Source organism: Lottia gigantea (assembly GCF_000327385.1).
Source record: "Lottia gigantea unplaced genomic scaffold LOTGIsca_49, whole genome shotgun sequence".
Classification (NCBI taxonomy): domain Eukaryota; kingdom Metazoa; phylum Mollusca; class Gastropoda; family Lottiidae; genus Lottia; species Lottia gigantea.
In genome coordinates, this window is record NW_008709687.1 from 309254 (window position 1) to 330855 (window position 21602).

Genomic DNA, 21602 nt, shown 5'->3' on the forward strand with positions numbered 1-21602 from the left:
TTAATAGCTTTTATTTTTGCCACTTCAATTAGGGTCTAAAGACAGGCTTCAAGAACATTCGTCAGTTTGATGATACCGCCAGCCAGTCATATTTCTTCCCTCAGGGAGTTTGTGATGCAAACAAACGAACATTCTGAGTAGCACATGAAAATTCAATAAAACTTTGAACCAAAGGAATATTCCATTCAGAATATGATGTAGTATAAGAAGCTGGATAGCCTAGCCTACCTGATTAGTATCGAGTAGTCCCTGTCTACCAGACTGATGATGGATCAATGTTTTGTATATATTACTAAGACTGTTGGTATCCATGGGAATATCCAGGTTCCCACACCAACATCGTAATATATGGTGGGGGAATGAATGTTTTCCACATAAAACTGGTTTCCATGGCAACACTGGATCTGCTTCAGATTCATCCAATAGGAAATCTAAGATACAAAAAAATTACAAAATCATGGGCCAATGGAGTCGCTGATAAAAACCTCTGATGCTATGGTTGGTACAAGTTCAAATCGGCTGAATTGCCTGCTGGGGAATAAGGCGCTGTGGGTTAGAATCTGCAGTATTTCAGAGAGCTAGAACAACGTAATCAGCCTGTCTCATGTAGAGCTCCTAATTATTCAAAGTTAAATGAGAATCAAATCCAAAAACAAAGCCACAAGCCAGCCGCGAGTAGAGCTGCAACCTTTTTGAAGTTGTCACAAAATCCACACAAAAAAAAGTAACAAGCACACCTTAAGTCGAGCTCCCAAATTTTTCCAAGTAATCTGAAAATCCCCAGAGTATTTACCTGGCAGAATGGAATTCTGGGGTGGTATATCTCCCCATACACTGAATTTATCATCAGATATTCGATTGATCACGTCTGCACCACATAAACTCTGTAATTCTTTTACTAGTAATTCATGTAGGCTGACAAACGGTACAAATATCTGAAAATAAAATGGTCAAATCAAAACATCTGCTGCGACTAGGCAACAAATTAACATCTTTTAGCGGGTCCACGTAGCTAATTGATAGAAGTCAGGAAACTTGCTTATCAGGAGTGAGTACAATTGGAATATCCTGAAGTATGATGCAAAAGGAGTTTTAAATGGGCTAATGAAGAAAGTCAGTGTAATGCAGTGTGCAGCGAGGCAAATTTTGCCAGGACAGTGACATTAGCTCACTCTTTTTTGATTTTCAACTGTCAAGGGATCTTTAGCACACGGGGCCTCAGTTTATTGTCTCTTCCAAACGACTAGACACTTTTTCCATGTCAGCCCCTCATACCTGCATCAATGACAAGGAAATCTTAAGCTAGTCTATACCGTAAATAAACTCAATGCAAATGAGCAAGTTACAATGGGATATATCTATATAAGCAATCCTACCTTAGTGGTTTGATGTTCATTTAGAAATTTATAAGCATCGTGCCAGTCAAACTGCAAGAGAGACTGATTGACGACACGCTGAGCGTACAACATCCCTTGTTGTTTCTCATTGGCTATTAAAGTCATGTGAGCTGCTGTCTTTAAACTCGATTGGTCACATCGACGTACAATTACTTTAGCCGCATCTTGAATCTTCTTCATTGCTACATAGCTATAATAACAACATATATACTTATTTCTGGGCTATGCCAGTCAAGTCTGAGGTGATGATTGGACAGCATTTATCTGTCCTAAACTGTCAATTTGGTTGTATTTACCTGACTAAAGCTAGACTATGGATGGTAAAAGCTGAAAAATTATTATCATTGAGGGCTGAAGTCACAGTGTTTTCCTAGGCCAACAATTCCATGAATTCATATCTCTGCCTCGATGTATTTGTTTTATTGAAATTTGTAATTTTGTCCATTAAACCTATTGAAATTACTCAACCCACCATTTTGCAGCCTGTTCATACTGTCCGTCTTTCATCAGTTGTTGAGACCAATCAGTGTACAGATCTTCAAATGATGGATCCATGGGTGACAGTCGAACCTTCGCTAACGCTACAGCTTCTCTGAAAATAGAAATATTTTCTTCTTTAGAAGGATAACTTGGGAAGAACCAAACAATTCCTTCCACTCCAAAATAGGATATACAGTTCTATTTCATTTCATTAGTCCAATTAGGTACTGAAACATTGGACAAAGAACTCATTTCATTAGTCCAGTGCAGAAGAATAGATTTTAATATATTTTATTTCAATGGCTCTGTAAAGTGCAAATTTATTTCATCATCAACTCAAATTACTTTAAATGTCACAGATAATGAATAGAGACAACATAAAATCTAAATACTCCCTCTTGGACCATATTTTTAAAAAATAGAAATGTCAGACACGTGCTAAGAATATTTAAAAAAAAAAAAAAAAAAATGTATGTCAGGCAGTCAATAATAATAATGGGTCAGAATTAGGCCCAATACACAAGGACATGGTCCTGTCTAACATTCAGCCCATGGGGACAATATCATGAATGAATGAAAAAAAAAAACTTCAAATCTAAATCCTCCAATTTGGACTGTGTGTCACCATTTATTATAGAAATGTGCAAAGATTATTTTGAACACAAAAAATGTTCCAGGTCATCACTGTATGCAAGGCAATATAAGGTCATCATAAATCTGACAACTTAAAATTATGGACCATGTGTGTCACCTTTTATTAAACAGAAATTTCAAACATGTGCCAAGATAATTTTGAAGAAAATTTTTTATGAAAATTCAAATCTTCCATCTTGGACCATGTATATCACTTTTCGTTTAATAGAAATGTCAGAGATGCCAAGATTAATTTTGAAAAAAAGAAATGTATGCCAGGGACTAAAAGGTCATTGTAAGTCGTTACCTTTGAGAAAATTTTGCTGACAAAGATGAAATTTGATCGTTTGAACAATGTTGACACAGATTGGATACCAGGCAGCATCAATAAATCATTATATTTATTTTGGTCTGAATGCGAAACCCACTTATTTAACAACACTTCCAAACGCAAATATCAAAGGTCTTCCCCATTATTTTCTCACACAATGTCATTTGCAATAACCATTTATTTCTCAGTTTTAATTATTTTAACACGACAAAAAATTCATTTTTATTATAATCTTTGATGAAGTGAAATTTGAGATATATGGTAATGACTTTTTAACTTCTCATTGGCTCATAATGACAGTGTGCAATGAGGAAAATCTTTAAAATAAAAATTTAATGTCATTAGCCGTTTTTTTTTTTTTTGTAATGATTCTACTTAAAATTGTTGGAAAAAAAATAATGGGATAATTAAGGAAGACAATGCCATGCAGTGTGCAATGAGAGAACATTATCCTTTTGTTTACCTTACAAAGAGTTCTACATCTTATTTCTTAAAATGATAATGAGATAACGAAAACTTACAAAGAAGTTTTGCCACATTATATGCAACATGATAATCCTTTCAAATTTACATAAGAAAAGAAATGGTGCATCAGCGAACTCTTTAACTGCACCACTTGTAGCACAAAGGTAAGCACTTTTGCCGACAAAGATTAGATTCTTTTGTATCAATTTACAGTTAGAAGATCTGATCAAAGAGAACTTTATCATCAGCTTAGCTTCTTAACTTAAAAAAAGCAGGTCAACTTCACTATAACTTCTTCCTCCAAAATCATTTTTATCCTTGAAGGGTTCTGAAGAGCTTAGATTCGTTTTAGACAAGAGTTCTTAGACTAGATTAATTCCCTAAGCTAGAGCTGTCATTTTCACATTTGATCTATTTTAACTAGAAAATTGTTATTAACTCAAGCAAAAAGTTATATACTATAATTCCTTTTATTTCCTAATACTAAAAATCAGATAGAAAAATAACTGAGAAATAACTATTTCATTAATTACATACTATACATACATCAACGTTAGATTATTCTTTGATATCCTAGCTTGAATATAACAGAATGGGATAAAGCTTTTAACTTCCTTAATCCTTAGACAATCCATCCATCAAGGTTTTAATAGTACCCATCAATTGGTCTAATAACTCTTAGTCCCAAATGGTAAGTAACCTAAAAAGAAGTTGTTTTTCCCCTTTAAGCCTAGTGACTATCACTGCTATAAAAGTTAATAATAACTAGATGAAGGTATAACTTTAAAGATAAATATCAGTTGATTAATCAAGAGAAACTAGAGGAAGGTATAACTTTAAAGATAAATATCAGTTGATTAATCAAGAGAAACTAGAGGAAGGTATATCTTTAAAGATCAGTATCAGTTGATTAATCAAGAGAAACTAGAGGAAGGTATATCTTTAAAGATCAGTATCAGTTGATTAATCAAGAGAAACTAGAGGAAGGTATATCTTTAAAGATCAGTATCAGTTGATTAATCAAGAGAAACTAGAGGAAGGTATATCTTTAAAGATCAGTATCAGTTGATTAATCAAGAGAAACTAGAGGAAGGTATATCTTTAAAGATCAGTATCAGTTGATTAATCAAGAGAAGCCTGGAGATATTATTGTATGATATTGTAATAACATTCACCTTGGCTTGTCACAAATAATTATACTCATATTCTCTCCATTATAATACTTACTTCTTCATTTCCAATAAGACCAAGATACACTGTCAACAATGGCTATAGACTTCCATCCGTAAATGGATTGTAAAGAGGTTTTCTAAAAATTCTTATATGTATCAGGGAGACTGAAAGCATCTATTTGCACCATTCCAATTTTAAGTCGGACGTCCGTGGTTCATGCAATTCTATTAAAACTAAGTGTTTGACAGCATCGCAAAATATGCATCATCACATAAGGAACTTCGCGATCGTCAAACACTTAGTTTAAGTGGAATAGCACAAACCACAGACTTCGAATTAAAAATTAGAATGGTGCAAATTGATGCTATCATTGTCCCATATACATATAAAATATTTAGAAAACCTCTTTACAATTTCACTATGAAATGTGGGTTACATTCTTGTAATCATCAGACCAAACTTTGTAACATTTTAACTTCGTTATTTTCCCTAATTAATGATTTTAATTTAGCGTGATAGTTTAAATTGAAGATCAAGACAGACAGAACACAATAATTCAATATAAGGTAACGACATGATTGGTCTGAAATTAACTTGAACACGAAAACATTCTAATATCAAATGTCGCACTTCACTTTGTGACATAATAATCTCGGCTACATCTTGTAACAATTTAATGATAAAGGGCAATTCTTTAATCAGATGATCGAAGGTCAAGTCTTCCTAGATGGTTGAAGAGGACTAACATCTTCCGAGATGATCAAAGGAGTAAAAAATCTTCGTAGATGATTGAATAAAATTTTCCTTCCTAGATCATCAATGGGAAAGCTAAAGTTATCCCCAATGTTAAACTGGAAACTGATTGGGCAACAGAGGACAAGAAATGTCAGTATCAGTGTACAATGAGGGAAATTTCATTGCACCAACAGTCTTTTTGTAAAGGAATTTTTAATATGACCAGTTCAGTTTATCATGGCCTACTATTTGATACTTGATTGGGCTATACTTCATGGAGTGGCAAGGGAAATTTCCTTTAAATTCAAAGTACATTAACTATGGTTATCTCTCTAGTTATCCAGACATGCGTTATGATATAGACTACTACCCTCGGCACTCTCTGACTGAGTTTATAACACACTGTAATAATTATAGACTAGAATAACCAGTGTAATTAACTATAACATAGATTACAGAATAAGCTTTAAATAAAATTATAAAATGTGTGTCTGTTTTTTTTTTAAGTGAATGAAATTCTTTGTTTATTTTTCATAATTTACTTTATTTGAAAGAATCAATGAAAATGAAAGAACTTCATTGTGTTTTTTTAATTTTTATAGAAATTCTTGGAACTTTTCTGTTTCCTATTGGACTAATGAAAGCAGGTGTCAGGAAGGTTACAAAGATGAAAATTTGTCCAAGGGTGGCATTAACTTTTTTTTTCAGATTTCTTTGACTAAAAACTAGGAGGTGGCGAAAATAAATGACGTTTTGATCATCTAAAGAATAAATTGACCAATAGGCTCTAACCATGGCTTAAAATGATTTTTTTTTTGTAGAGAGGAAAAACAACATGAAATAAAAGTCATACAGATGATATTTTCTCACTTACTTGTAAAGTTTGTGTCTTTTGAAAAGTTCGATGGCATCATAGACTTTATGACAAGCGAGAAGATATGTGGAGCTCTTGTGGTACTGTCCATCATCTTCTAATTGTCTGGCGTAATCTTCACACGCTGTCAGCCACATTTCATAAGAACCTGGAATCAGAAAGTTATGAAGTTCAAGCAAGAACAACTACTGAAGAAAGGATATCATGTCCCTTTAGGCCGATCAGTGATAGATGCTCAGTCTCTTTTTAACACCTCTATCTGTGTCAGATGGTTTAAGGTTTAAGAGAGTTCACATAGATTTGTGCACCCATTCCACTGACCTTATGATATGGTATATATAGTTTCTCATATATATCCTTTGTATGTACACAAAGTAAAAACACACACCCACGAATGCAAAAATCTTGCAATTACAAAAGTAAAGAAAGTGGATCACAGCCATATACGCCCACCACGGCATGCGGATGGTAAATATTCAGGATTTTGGGGCAAGGGCAAAAACTCTGCTTATAATGGTCGAAAATAGCTCAAATTCGAACTTGATCTTCCTTTTATGAATATGTATACACATACCGAATTTCATTTGATTCCATCAAAATTTTTTCAGAGCGTTTACAAGCAAATGTTGACTGACGGACTGAAAAATCATGGAGAAATTCTATACTTAGAGAAAATTTAGCATAGAATATTTTATGAAAAACAGGAGTCTGAGCACTATAGTACTTCAGTTTAGATTAAAATAGGGTTCATCTTCTATTAGTACAATAGTCAATAATAAACTCTAGTTTATGTAACTGGTTCATTGAAGAAAGTGATAGTTTTATGTAAATATTAGATAATATCCAGATTATTAATGATCCAATCGGATATCTCAAACTTCCTGTCAATACGAACCAATAACAGGAAATCTCCCATAAAAATCAACCTACAGGTCATGTCCTCAGATGCTGGCATGAAAGTGGAATTTCGAAATGTAGGTCATATCAATGAATTTGAAGCTATTTAAGCGTATTAGGTAGGTAGATGACATGTTAACATTCGCTTCCAGTGGATGCTGATATCTCAAACTAGGTAGTTGTTGGTAGTTGGATTGGACTTTTTAAGCATATTAAAGGGACATTCCCTATTAAATCAAGTTTTCAAATTCAGACCAACCAGAACTAATTACTACTAGAAAGCTCAATGGTCAATACAATAACATTAACCAATCAAAATTCTTATTACAGGTTATGATTATATGTGATTATGTGATGTTTCTGACAAGCTAGAAATCTGATTGATTGGTTGATATTGGTATAGTGATATTATTAACCAGAGTTCTTATCTAAATGAACAGAAAAGCGAGCTTACCTAGAGGTGCCATGGAGACCAACCAATCAGAAAGCTCGTCTCGTTCACGTGCTATCTGTAATGCTCCACGTATGTTGCCCTTCCATATTTCCATTTGTAGATAATATTCCATGTTCTCATTCTTCTCGTGGTACTCTCCTGAAAAAGAGTCCCAAAAATAATCAAATATGGCCGACAGGCGGTGATCAAACAATATATTATGTAGTCGATCAAGATATCATTTAAGAAGTAATTGATGTGTAGCAACTATATGAAACTTTTACTCAGCTTACTCATGTAGACTGACCATTCAACTTTTAATTTCCCACATTATTCCGAAAACTGTTAAGACTTCATGTATATTTTCAAAATATTTACACTCTAAAAATAAAAACCGATTTAGTGGAACAATATCCTGACTCAAATAAGACGAAAAAATCCTGTTATCCAAATCAATCAAGTACTCTACTTGTTAAATATTACACATTCTTAATCTTCAATTTCCCTTTTTTATGGCTTATGATTTATTTTCTAATCAGAACAAAATTTACATTGGCATATTTTTAGAATTCCAACTGATCTCAGTTTAATTCTTCCAATCGTCGAAAAAGTTTGCGTCTGCCTTCTTTTTAGAATTTTGAATTCCAGGAATCTTTAACATGCAAAGCCTGTAGAACATGGAACCATTGTCTATTGTCCCTTGCACTATTATCTAAATCAGCCCTCGCAACATTTTTCTCTGAATCAATGAGAGTTGAATATCCTGCCTACCTACCTACTTGTAGCTATCTAATAAACTTATAAAAGATTATCTGCTATCATGACAAGTGTCTATAATTTTCTATTTTAGACAAGAACTAATCGTTAAAACTATTAACAATCAATACAAGCTGTAAATTCCCTCAAGAATCTAGTCTGTTGTCTCTAGGTTCAGTATCCTGTCTTGTTATGCACGCACCTAATCCCTGCGTTGAACTTCGTAAATTAGTCTATGTAACAGTTTTGACTCGATTATGCAAGGTGTTACCGCATTAACATGGTTAAAAAAATCCATACAACACAATTTTTCAAAAATATTTCACAAGTCAATGATTTAGAATGCCTATTCAAATTAGATAAAAATAATAGTATATATATTCAAAGCACTGAGCCTTTTTTACATTGAGCTTTGTACTTCCTACTTATCGTAACTTTTTATTTTAAAGTGAATGAAGATTAATCAGAGATATAATAAATATAAGGTCAATGTCCTTGAGTTCAATGTCTTATAGACTACCTTATTCAAGTGACAAATGCACTCACTGTGGGTTATCACAGACGAGCTCGAGCTCGTCCTTTTTTTTGAGCATTTAAAGTTGGGTTCCCTTATGAAAATGAAAATGATAATACTTATATGAATAGAAAGTAGAGGTATTCTTAGGACTAAGAAAAATACCAGTTTGTCTCACATGTCCATAATTAATTCATAAATAACTAAATTAGAAGAGAATTACCAGCAGTATTCCAATGAGTGACCGATCAAGAAAGGTCAAAAAGTATTTTTTGTTTATCCAGACTGTACATAACAATGACATTTATGATTGGTTAAAACTCTTGGTAATATGCAATAAAAACATAATGATATGATTAAGAATACATCACAATTCCTTAGAAACACCAATAAATCAAAAAGTTTGATTAATTTGGCTCTAAAAAATAAGGAAACCCATCTTTAATTCTAAGAAAATTTCAATTTATTTTACATTTAGGAGGAGAACACAGGATTAATTATATATTTACACACCACAATCTGTGAGTCAAGTTTATAAACCCTAAAAAATATATAATTTAAATCGAAAAAGAAAAATTTCAAAAGAAATGTATCAGCTAAAAAAAAAAACATTTTCTAAAACTACTTGGCACACATTTATTTCTTTCTCTGTTTTTTCTACAAAACTAAAATACATTTGGCAGGTTTTCAAATTTTAAATTTATACTTAGAAACACATAATTACAATTTTACCAACACATTCTGTGGTCTGCTATTGCCGAAAGAATCATTTTTTCAAAAAGATGGTGATTTGCTTTGAAAGCTAACAGAATGAACAATGACTCTGGGGGAGAGTCTTGCTCGGAAGTTACAGTTAATTTATATGTAAATAGTCTTCAGAAGTACTAGAAATGTATGAAAATCGCATAACATGAAGAATAATCTTAAAGAATTTTGTCCACCAGCAAGCAGTTATCACTATATATTCTTATCTAACAATCATTTCCACAAAAACAAGCATTGACCCTAACCCTTTTCATGCACCTTAGTCTCTGCTTTTGGCAATAAACAATCAAATGCCATTATTCAGAAAGCATTATTTATCATCTAATGGAACATAAAAGATCAGTAACTTGTTAACTCCAGCCATCTCTTTGATGATTTGATATAATTATCAAGAAAGCTGTCAGCTCGTTTTTTATACTAAATTAGACCTAATTTACCAGTGATTTATCTACCAAGACCACTTTTACCATAATTGGACATAACTAGCAAAAGAAAAACTGTCAACGGATACCATATTTCTCAATTCTTAAAAGATATCTGAACAGAAACTGGTCATTTAAGGCCAATTTTCAAATTCCTAGAGCATAATTGAGGTCATTTTTCAAATATCTCACAATTAATTGACATGACAGTAGTCAAGACAGGCTATTTATCACTATAATTCTTACCCTGTATTCTTGAAATGATCTTAGCGCTAGAATGTCCTAGGTTCTTATCTAACATTGATCTCTAAGATCGTGAGCCAATGGGGCCTGGCCAATAATTGGTTTAATAGGGCTGGACTCTGATATAAAATATCTTTCCGATCTTGACCAGTCTTTCCTTTGCCTCCATACTAGTAGTTATCATTATTAAGACTCCCAGGTAGTGAACCATTTTTTCATCCCCTGGGGGTATAAGATGAGGGTGACAGGGGTGGGGCAAACTTATGGTAGAATTTTGTTAATGTTGAGAGTGCATCTCACATCTTAAGTTTTGGTGATATGAAAGGTTGCTCCAGGGATGTGATGCTGAAAAAGGTTGGGAACCTCAAAAAGATCTTGCCAGGACAGCAGCATGAACCTACTCTTTTTTCGATTTCCAACTATCGATGTATCTTTAATGTGCACAGCCTTAAGCACACAGGACCTAAGTTTATTGGTATCAGAGAAACAACTTTGATGCTTTGTCCATGTCAGCCACTCTCAAGGGGGAAACCGGGTTGAGTCACTTAGCCACCGAGGCCCCCTCAGTCATGTTGAAGAGATGACAGGTTCCTTTAAGTTCAAAAGGTTAGGAGAGGAATATGAACATCTCTGTGGGAACAGATCACTATTAAACTATTTATATAAATAAAGCTTACATCAGACCAGGCAATAACATGTTTTATTAACCCCTAGTTATAAAACATTACAACTCAAACAGTTATAACAGGGGTTAATAGTTCAAATATTTACATGGTTATAGCTATATAACTGTCACCCTTTTTATTTTATGGTATACTGAAAGTTCATTTTGAGTTTTAAAACAAATTGTCCTGATGGTTAAATCAAACCCACTAGTCCTGGGAACTAGCCCAATCAAAAACACTAGTCCTGGGAACTAGCCTATACTCTTCAGTCTAATCAAAAACACTAGTCCTGGGAACTAGCCTATACTCTTCAGTCTAATCAAAAACACTAGTCCTGGGAACTAGCCTATACTCTTCAGTCTAATCAAAAACACTAGTCCTAGGAACTAGCCTATACTCTTCAGTCTAATCAAAAACACTAGTCCTGGGAACTAGCCTATACTCTTCAGTCTAATCAAAAATAAATTCTTTTTCCAACGCTGGGATTTTGGGACACGAACAAAATATGAAATCAGTGTCAATCAATTTCCAGAATGTACTTTTTGTTCATGTCACAAAAAATCTTAGCATTGAAAAGGGAAGAAATTTGATTGGCTGGCTGAATCAGCTTCAATGTTCAAGAGGCCCATCATTAGGCCCTAACTGAAGTGGCTAAATTAAAAATAAAAGCTAAAAAAAAATGTAATTTTGGACTAATTTTGATTAGGATTTAAGCACAGCCTGTAGCACACATGGCCTCAAATAGGTAATATGGAAAAACCTATAACATCATACAGTGGACAATGAAGGAAACTTTGAACACTGGACACCAAGAATATCAAGGAAGAGTCCAACTCAATAGCCACCTCAGTAAGCCGAGGAAAATTGATCTCTATCTAAACACGATAGAAAACAATCTATTTCTGTTAAAAAAGAGAAGTCCAAATCAATTAAAAACCTATTTTCAGACAAGTGAACTGATGTAGGTGAAATATCAGGTCTTTACAGAGTTATAATCTATTATTTCTTATCTTAAAGGGACATATTCGCTTTTTCCAGGGAGTGATTTGGGTCTTGAGTGTATGTAAATAATCATCATAAGTACTATAATGTACGGAAATCACATAATTCCTTCAAAAATACCTCAAACTTGGAATTTCTTTCTTTTTCTATACATGTCTTTTCTATACATGTCTTTCTTTTCTATATATGGCAGGGTCTCTAGAAAAGAGGTGTCGACTTTTGAACTTTTAATTGTGAATAATTATGGATACAGATGGAATTGAAAGCCCAAATTTCGACCATGAGCTGTGAACACTATTACTGATTGGTTTGTCTAAGATATTCCAGTTTCTAAGATTAAAGTATGATTGGTCAAACGGATGGTGAGCCTGTCCCCTTTAGAGGGAATGTAAAGAGACTTTGTATGAGTATCAGGGACACAGATAGCATTGGTTTGCCCCACACCAGTTTTCAGTTAGACATCTATGGTTTTTGCAATTCCTCTTAGAGTTTCAATATGTCACTATCACAAAAGTCCCATGATATCATTAGCTGGTTTAGTGACAGACATCATACTGTTTAGAATTTCTATAATTACTGTAATCACAGACTTTGTCAGACAATTGGAATTGAAGCCATAAATGGTCCTTTTACACATAAAAATCGTTTTGACATAACTTTTCTATAAACATACTTCAGTCTGCAATGAGGGAAACTGTTATTCCCTACTGTTTACACTTTATTGGGTTAAAATTCATGTTCAATCACAACTTGTCAAAGTTTGTACTATGTCATAAATAAAACATCAAATTACATTTTCTCTCTCGAAAAAAAAATTAATTTAGATTTTTCCGAAAATACAACACGACCTGTCAATCATTTGAAATTTTTATGAGACATTTCTTTCCCTGGTCTTAATTACTTTCCTTATATGGAAATGACATAATTTGACAAACGCTTTATCTATTGTCTTGGCACTTTCATCTGTAAATTGAATTTCACCGATTTTTTTTTCTTGAAGCAAGAACAATTTATTTTCTCATTTTCCAGATCTTCTTACCAAATTTTTCAGAAATCAGAAAAAAAATGATATCAGCTTCACCGGAAAAAACAACCTTAATTCCCAATGAAACAAATAACCATCATCAGAAGCTCCCATATGAAAACATATGATTTCTTGATGAAATCATTACTGAAAAAGTGGGAAAATCCAGGCCACATATTCTCGGAAGTCCTAGAATCAATGTTAGACGATAAGAACCTAGGATGTCCTAGAATCTAGTGATAGAAGATAAGAACCTAGGATATCCTAGAATCAATGTTAGAAGATAAAGAACCTAGGATGCCCTAGAATCAATGATAGAAGATAAGAACCTAGGATGTCCTAGAATCTAATGATAGAAGATAAGAACCTAGGATGTCCTAGAATCTAATGATAGAAGATAAGAACCTAGGATGCCCTAGAATCTATGACAGAAGATAAGAACCTAGGATGTCCTAGAATCTAATGATAGAAGATAAGAACCTAGGATGTCCTAGAATCAATGTTAGAAGATAAGAACCTAGGATGCCCTAGAATCAATGATAGAAGATAAGAACCTAGGATATCCTAGAATCAATGTTAGAAGATAAGAACCTAGGATATCCTAGAATCTAATGATAGAAGATAAGAACCTAGGATGTCCTAGAATCAATGTTAGAAGATAAGAACCTTGGATATCCTAGAATCTAATGATAGAAGATAAGAACCTAGGATGTCCTAGAATCTAATGATAGAAGATAAGAACCTAGGATATCCTAGAATCAATGTTAGAAGATAAGAACCTTGGATATCCTAGAATCTAATGATAGAAGATAAGAACCTAGGATGTCCTAGAATCAATGATAGAAGATAAGAACTTAGGACATCCTAGCGCTAAGATCGTTTCGAGAATAAGTGGCCTGGCTTTCCGAAAGTTTTTATTTTCTCTCCCACACTTCAGACTAATTTAGTCTTGTTTTATTTAATTTTTTCCCTCCAGCCTTTTAGAATTTAAGAAAAAATCTGTAAAATAAGAAAATAATAAAGGCGGGACTGAATCTTTTATTGAACTCTTCAACACATGCATACCTTCATATCATATCAAATTGTATAAGTATGATTAGAAGAAGCTCATCTGTAAAATCAGGTCTATTTCATTGTCCGATTAGTTAGATCCAGCCTTGCTGATAGATGGCCTCAACTGGTACCACAATACAGTCGAGAGGGGTAGGCCAGTTTTGTTGGGCTTTCTGAGACTAAACTTTGTATATCAGAATTGGGAATTTATCCAATGAATAATCAAACATCAAGATTAATCAAAGTTTTATTGAAATAAATACATCATAAATAATAATTAAATAATGACAGAAAATGTTTGTGGTTTTGACAGAGAATTAAATAGCCTACCAATTTATCTCTGAAATTGAATTTGATGGAGATCACTTCCCCTGAAGCTGGCATATTACTGAATTAATAAATTCAAATATTTCTTCTATTATAAGAAATTCTGCTATTAATATACCAATATAATAATTATTCCAGCAAATAAGTCCTAACCATTTTCAATTAATTTCACAAAAAATATGCCTAATTCATCCAAAAATTAAATTTCTATTTCTCCAATTTTGAGAACACAAATTCTACTAACATTAATTTCACAAATTACTTTACTCAAAATAGAAATGGAACAAAATTTCACCTTTCTGCTTTTAATACTTTCAATTATACCAGATGTTTCAATTCCTCATTCACTTTGTTTTAATTTGAAGCATACGAAACTTTCACAAATTAGAATCAAATGTTTTTTCTCAGTCAAAATTTCACCACCATTTTAAAATTTCTGATTTCCACCATTAATTTGGACCATCCATAATCTTCTGAATAAATTCCTCATATTTGATATTTCCTTCTAGATCCTCTCTCGTGTCTGTAAACTTGATGATCTCGTCTACTTCTGCATCTGTCATCCTATCACCCAGTGAAACCAAAACTTGTCGCATTTCTGCAGATGAGATGAAACCTTGACCTTCACGATCAAAAGTTTTAAAAGCTTCTTTGAAATCAGCGAAGGTGCCAGTGTCCTTGAGAGTCGTGGCACTTTCGTAGATTGGTAAAAATTCTTCTAGTTTGTAAGCCTTCTCACCCATAGCTTTGGTACCGCCATTTTTCTTGACAAAGGTTTCGGTTGGGTTGTAACCAAGACATCTCAACATGTCGCCAGTTTTGAATGCGTCAACATCACCATCACGGCCATCCCAGAAATCAAATAAATCAAAAACTTCACGGATATCTTCTACTGTATCTTTTGATAAGGAAGACATTTTGTTACTGTTTTGTCGCTTTCAGATTCTGGAATTCTTTATGCTGGTAGCTGCTTTCAAGTTCCAATTTCAGAAAAGGTAGTTTGGTTGGTTGGTCTGTTTTCAATGTAACTACAATCTGTTTCTTTATTTGGTTCAAGTGCTGGATTCTTCTGTTGAATGGTACAGATTTTAAACTTGTTCAACCAATAACTACTAGTTTCAACTAGGTGTTTGATGAGGGTTTCTACCCTTTACCTGGTCTCAGTAAGGATGTTGTATCTTGCAGCACCAAGCTAATACTGATTCTGTGAATGCTGTCTCAGCTTTTATAACCAGAATCTTCATGCAATCTTCTGATTGGTTGATGATAAGATCAGGTATCAAATGAACCAATCCTTTTCAAGATATCAGAAAAGAACTATTAAGGGCAAGTTATACTCTATCCCCTACCAGGGGTCCAACATCTGGAATCAATTTATCAAATCCTATCATGATAATCTTAGTGTTCTTATCACTGATTGGTCAATCATCAAATGTTGATTACCAATCTGGTTAAATGAACCAATCAAGGCTGTATTTTCCTAAAAACTAAGCTCCTGGCCCTTAAAGAGATATTATCAGTAATTCAAGGCACCCAGCATGCTTTAGATGTAATGATATATATATACAGTGAAACCCTCTTCATACCGTGTCATACCGACAGACCAATGCAATAATATACAATAATTAATAAATAACATGCTTATAATTAGCCAATATCAACAACAACAAAAAGATTGTGTTGTAAAGGGACACAATTAGAATCGATTTGCACAATTCCAATTTTCAATCAGACATCTTTGGTTATTGAAATTCCACTAAAACTGAGCCTTTTTTGACATTACTAAAACAAAATGCATGCATTACATAACGCCCTGCGCAATTATTGATTTCATCAAATACTTAGTTTTAATGGAGTTGTAGACACCACAGAAGTCTGATTGAAATTTGGAATGGAGTAAATAGATACTATCAGTGTCCTCGATGCACAATTAAATTTAGAAAACCTCTTTACAATCACTTTAAGAACTATTATCAATAATTGAAGGCATCCACCAGGCTGGCTATACATGTAATTCTATATAATTAATAATACAGATGTTGGCATACTAATATAATTACACAATCTATAATCAAATTACATGCTTTTAATTAGCTAGTATCAACAAAACATAGGATATGGTTACATATTTACAGACTATAAATTATTATGGTTCATTTAATTCAATGACATAAAAAGAGAACTTATTGTGGTTATAAAATTAAAGTATGCTCGGGTCTTCTCACAGAAAGTATACTTCTGATGAGTGTGGTTTTAATTTAGGTTTTTTTTTTGCAAATTAGATTACCATATTTCTTCTGGATTTTATAATTAAAGGGATTGTAAAAGAGTTTTCTTAACTTTTTATGTGTATCAGAGACACTGAAAGCATCAATTTGCACCATTCCAATTTTTATTCCGACACCTGTGGTTCTTGTAATTCCACTAAAACTAACATGTATTACGACGTCACTAGACGGGAAATGCATAGATATTAATAGTAGCTTCCAGTAGTTCCCCTCTAGTGATGTCATAAAAGACATTAGTTTTAGTGGAATTGCAAGAACCACAGGTGTCAAAATGAAAATTGGAATGGTGCAAATTGAAGCTATCAGTGTCCTCGATACACATAAAAAGTTTAGAAAACCTCCTTACAATTCCATTTATTCCCTGAAGCTACTAAGCTCACTTGAGTCAGTTGATCTGCTTTCAATTTTAGAAAAGGTACGTTTGGTTGGTTGGTCTGTTTGTAATGCAAAAGTCTTCCTTGTAACTGCAATCTAAGTGTTTTCTCAACTCAGATCCCAAAGAAGAATAAACAATTATCCATCCTTAGTCTGTCTATAAACAATATTCTAATTATCAACTTTACTAGTTAATATTTAATTAATTAACTCATTCCAACCATATAATCTTCTCAGGATTAATTTGTCAATCTGATTAGAAATGTAGATCTGGTTCTTTCATTTTGTGTTTTTGTGTTAGATTTTCTCGATCTTGAAATTCCAACAAAACTTTTATTGTGTCACTATCGCAAAAGCTGCATAACATCACAAGGCCTTTGTGATAGTGTCTACACAATACGCTTTAATGCAATTACATAAACCACGGACGTCTGACTTTAAATAGAAATGGTGCAAATAGATGTTCTTTATGTCCCTAATACGATTAAGTTTAGAAAATCTCTCCACAATCATATCTAATTTATTTTCTTAATGTTACCATAGCCTATTATTACACAAAAGAAATCAAACTTCAATAGAAACCCGATCTTTCAATTTTTTTTAATAAAGCTGAAAATTTCTATTCAAATTGTTCTAGTTGAGTTGAACAGGAAGATTGTCACTGTGAATTTCTGACACCAGTGAGTTTTGACGCGTTAATAATAGAGAGAGCTATAAAGATGAAATCTTAGAAATAGCGACTTAATAGAATGATATGAATATGTGCCAAATATATAATATCTTAAAGGCCACGATTCGCCATTTTCAAGGGTTGATTTGGGTCTTGAAAATATCTAGTCTTCTCATACCTCTAACTAGAAATTTCTATATGTAATTTCCATGTATGCCTGAGTCTCAAAGAAAGACGAATCGTCATTTTAACTTTTAAACTCGGATCATTCTGGACACACACAGATTTGACGACAAGCTGTGAACACTAATTACTAATTAGCTGAGCTAAGAATTTCATTTTCTGAGACTAAGCTGAGATTGATTAAAGGGACAGGGAACCTGTTGTTAGTGGAAGGATCAAATGAAACGTCCTAAGTGTCTATTAGAGCTAATGGCATGGTGTGTGCAATGAGGGAACTTTGCCAGGACACTAGCATTAGCTTTTTCTTGTTTGTGTTCCAACTATTGAGAGATCTTTTAACAAGCACAATCTGTAGCACACAGGGCCTTACATTGTCTTAATTAACCGTCACAACCTATACATCTATATGGAACCCAGGACCTTCAGTTTAGAAAGCTAATGTCTAAGTCACTGAACTTCAGCTACTTCAAGAGGCAAAATCAAAGAGGAACGTCTTCAATCAACCCATCAAATTAGCCTTATACCATTGATATACACATTATATAAAACAAATCTATGCTGACATTTCCTTTATAAAATGATTATATAAATTCTTTAACAAAAAAAAACAACATCCTTACCTCCTTGAAACTAAAATCTCAACTGTAAGTAACTTTAATATAATATACATTATATATCTTATTTTACTTCTCTCAGTTTATTGTATAGGCTCTCGTAATACCAGGCCTAATCTTTTATAACTGTAGTAGGTGTCCCCAACACAGCAAGGGCGTGCTCGTCTTTTCAGAACACCTTATATCAATATGCTTTTTAAATTGTCAACTGTGTATATATATAGCTTATTGTGTTAAGTTCTTATTCTCTGACATCTAAGCTCTATTTATAATGAATACTGTTGTTAAAGTCTCACCATCTCTAGAACACCTCACAACAATGTGTTTATCAATTTGTCAATTCTACCAGGCCTAAGCACTTCAATTTGTCAATTTTACTGTCCTGGATGTCCTTGACACAGCAGAGTCTGCTGTGCTCACTCTTTCAGGACACCTCATTTCATTGTGCACTTCAGTTTACAACTCAACATTCCATTTAGTACATTTATGATTCATAAATATCAACAAACTTAAAGCCTAAATATAGAAGTTTATGTGTAATTTTCTGCAAAGCACTCTATCCTCCACAAAATAACTAAACACTGTCTGAATTGAACAATGAGGTAAATTTTGCAAAGGACAATACTGGTAATTTGCCCTCTTTTTCAACTTCTAACTATTTCAAAAACTGTAATATCTGCAGCCTGTAATTTCAAGAAGCCTCACCAAAGAAAAAAAAAAGAAAATATCTCAAAATCTATCTCTTATCTTGAAAAAATGCACGGGTGAACAATTTCCCCCCCATGTCAAAATTCGGAATTTCCTCACCTTGTAAAAGAATATAAATGCTAACACCTTACTTCCTTGATAACATCTATCCTAGTTTAAAATAGCTGGTTATCTTTCACTGACTGAATCGTTAACATACATTCAGTGAATGACATAAAATAACTAATTACTGTTCCCACGCAGTGTGTGAAGAACTCTTATATTCTATACTACTGTGGTTTATGGTAATGACACTTGAAAATATTAAAACAGAACCTGAAACATGTTGTAACTCAGAGTTCCACTCAATGTATGAAGAACTCTTTTATTCTATATCACTGTGGTTTATGGTATTGAGATATAAAATAAACCTTAATATAACAAAACCTGAAACATGTTGTTAGTCTTATGGTGTGTAGCTATATCGCTCTACAATTGATGTATTGAGCACTATTTCAACAGTTGTATTTCTATATAACTCTACAATTGATGTATTGAGCACTATTTTAACAGTGGTATTTCTATATCACTCTACAATTGATGTATTGAGCACTATTTTAACAGTGGTATTTCTGTATCGCTCTACAATTGATGTATTGAGTACTATTTTAACAGTGGTATTTCTATATCGCTCTACAATTGATGTATTGAGTCCTATCTTAATAGTGGTATTTCCATATCACTCTACAATTGATGTATTGAGCACTATTTTAACAGTGGTATTTCTATATCACTCTACAATTGATGTATTGAGCACTATTTGAACAGTGGTATTTCTATATACTCTACAATTGATGTATTGAGCACTATTTTAACAGTGGTATCTGTATATAGCTCTACAATTGATGTATTGAGCACTATTTTAACAGTGGTATTTGTATATAGCTCTACAATTGATGTATTGAGCGCTATTTTAACAGTGGTAGTACTATATCGCTCTACAATTGATGTATTGAGCACTATTTTAACAGTGATATTTCTATATCACTCTACAATTGATGTATTGAGCACTATTTTAACAGTGGTAGTACTATATCGCTCTACAATTGATGTATTGAGCACTATTTTAACAGTGGTATCTGTATATAGCTCTACAATTGATGTATTGAGTACTATTTAAACAATGAAAATATTTTTCATTGTATATCAATATATCAAAATTATAAAAAAGAGCCTGAAACATGTTACCAGAGTTTTACATGTTTCAAATTTTTAATATATTGAGCACTACTTTAACAGTGAAAATATTGCTTTGTTTTTTCTATCTTTACATACCACAGAAATAACAACGGAAGGCAATAATCTTTATTCTTACATTGTCATAATAAAGAACCAGTGCAAGGAAAAAAGGTCTTATATAATCATTATGAAACATGTACTTGTCAGATAAATTTAGATATGACCTTAAATATTTAATATTTATAGCAACAAGTATGACACCTAATATCTTTAAAGATCATCAGTAAGCTCAGTCAAAATAGTTCAGATACGCCACAATAATTCAAACATTTAAAGGTATTGTAACAGGATTTCTAAAATTTTTCATTTGTATTGGGGACACTGATAGCATCAATTTGAACCATTCCTATTTTCAAACATCTGTGATTCCTGCAATACCACTAAAACTAAGTGGAATTAGTGGAATTGCAGGAGTCACAGATTTCTGATTGAAAATTGGAATGGTTCAAATAGATGCTATCAGTTTCCCAGATGCACATTAAAACTTTAGAAAAACTCTTTAATATCATTTTAATGTAAGTCAAAATTGACTAATTTAGGCCCTGTAAAAGATAATCCTACCCTTATTATCCTGAACATAATTTTACCCTGAACATAACAAATATTACCCTGAACATAATAAATATTACCCTGACCATAATAAATATTACTCTGAACATAATAAATATTACCCTGAATAAAATATTACCCTGAATAAAATATTACCCTGAAAATGATAAATATTACCCTTACCTTAAAAATATAATCCTAGCCTCTACAATTCTTATTACATTCTATTATAGAACATAAAGAAAATAACGTGGGTTTCGAGTACTCTATACACTAAGGCAGTATTGATCATTATCACTATAAATATATATATTACTCTAGTTCTCTGTATATTTCTAAGCCTACATGTTATTATTTACCGCAGTAGTTCAGTCATGGCCAGGTCACTCACTGTCTTCATAATATACAATAACACTACAAAATCAGGTCACAATTCACAAATAATATGTAAATAATACAGGTTAAATAAGGTCATGTGGATAATGAGGTCGAGTCGTGCTATATATAGTAACTAGAATGAGTTTACAATAACAGTGGAAATCTTATAGATTTTTTCCTTAACTACATGAACAAATCATCAATCTACAAAAAACATCTCGGCACAAATCTGTTTTCACCAAATTTATTCTTCATTTTATTATCAATTAGTTCATGCCATTATAGGCCTATTTCAGTAGAGATCTTTATAGATTTTTCCCCCACAATTCTACCAGATACCGAACTCTGAGAAATTCCTACACACGTTTCA

At 32.9% G+C, this 21602-nt stretch overlaps 2 protein-coding genes across 2 annotated transcripts in view; both read right to left on the reverse strand.

Moving 5' to 3' along the window:
* Positions 1 to 9750, reverse strand: part of LOTGIDRAFT_165023 (hypothetical protein) — a gene marked incomplete at both ends in the record, with an annotated part of 12808 nt that extends 3058 nt beyond the window's left edge. The window contains 7 exons of the mRNA XM_009061542.1: positions 229 to 431; positions 794 to 935; positions 1377 to 1587; positions 1870 to 1989; positions 6089 to 6236; positions 7440 to 7577; positions 9699 to 9750. Of these exons, the coding sequence (XP_009059790.1) occupies positions 229 to 431; positions 794 to 935; positions 1377 to 1587; positions 1870 to 1989; positions 6089 to 6236; positions 7440 to 7577; positions 9699 to 9750 (1014 nt within the window). The remainder of the gene's footprint in view (positions 1 to 228; positions 432 to 793; positions 936 to 1376; positions 1588 to 1869; positions 1990 to 6088; positions 6237 to 7439; positions 7578 to 9698) is intronic.
* Positions 9751 to 14054: 4304 nt separating this feature from the next.
* Positions 14055 to 15374, reverse strand: LOTGIDRAFT_234281 (hypothetical protein). Its single transcript, XM_009061543.1, has one exon. It carries the CDS (start codon positions 15104 to 15106, stop codon positions 14639 to 14641), a length of 468 nt encoding a protein of 155 aa, XP_009059791.1. The 5' UTR covers positions 15107 to 15374; the 3' UTR covers positions 14055 to 14638.
* Positions 15375 to 21602: the final 6228 nt, after the last annotated feature.

Excerpts from the sequence above, each read along its gene's own strand:
- LOTGIDRAFT_234281 (XM_009061543.1), bottom strand. The coding sequence starts at position 15,106 with ATGTCTTCCTTATCAAAAGATACAGTAGAAGATATCCGTGAAGTTTTT.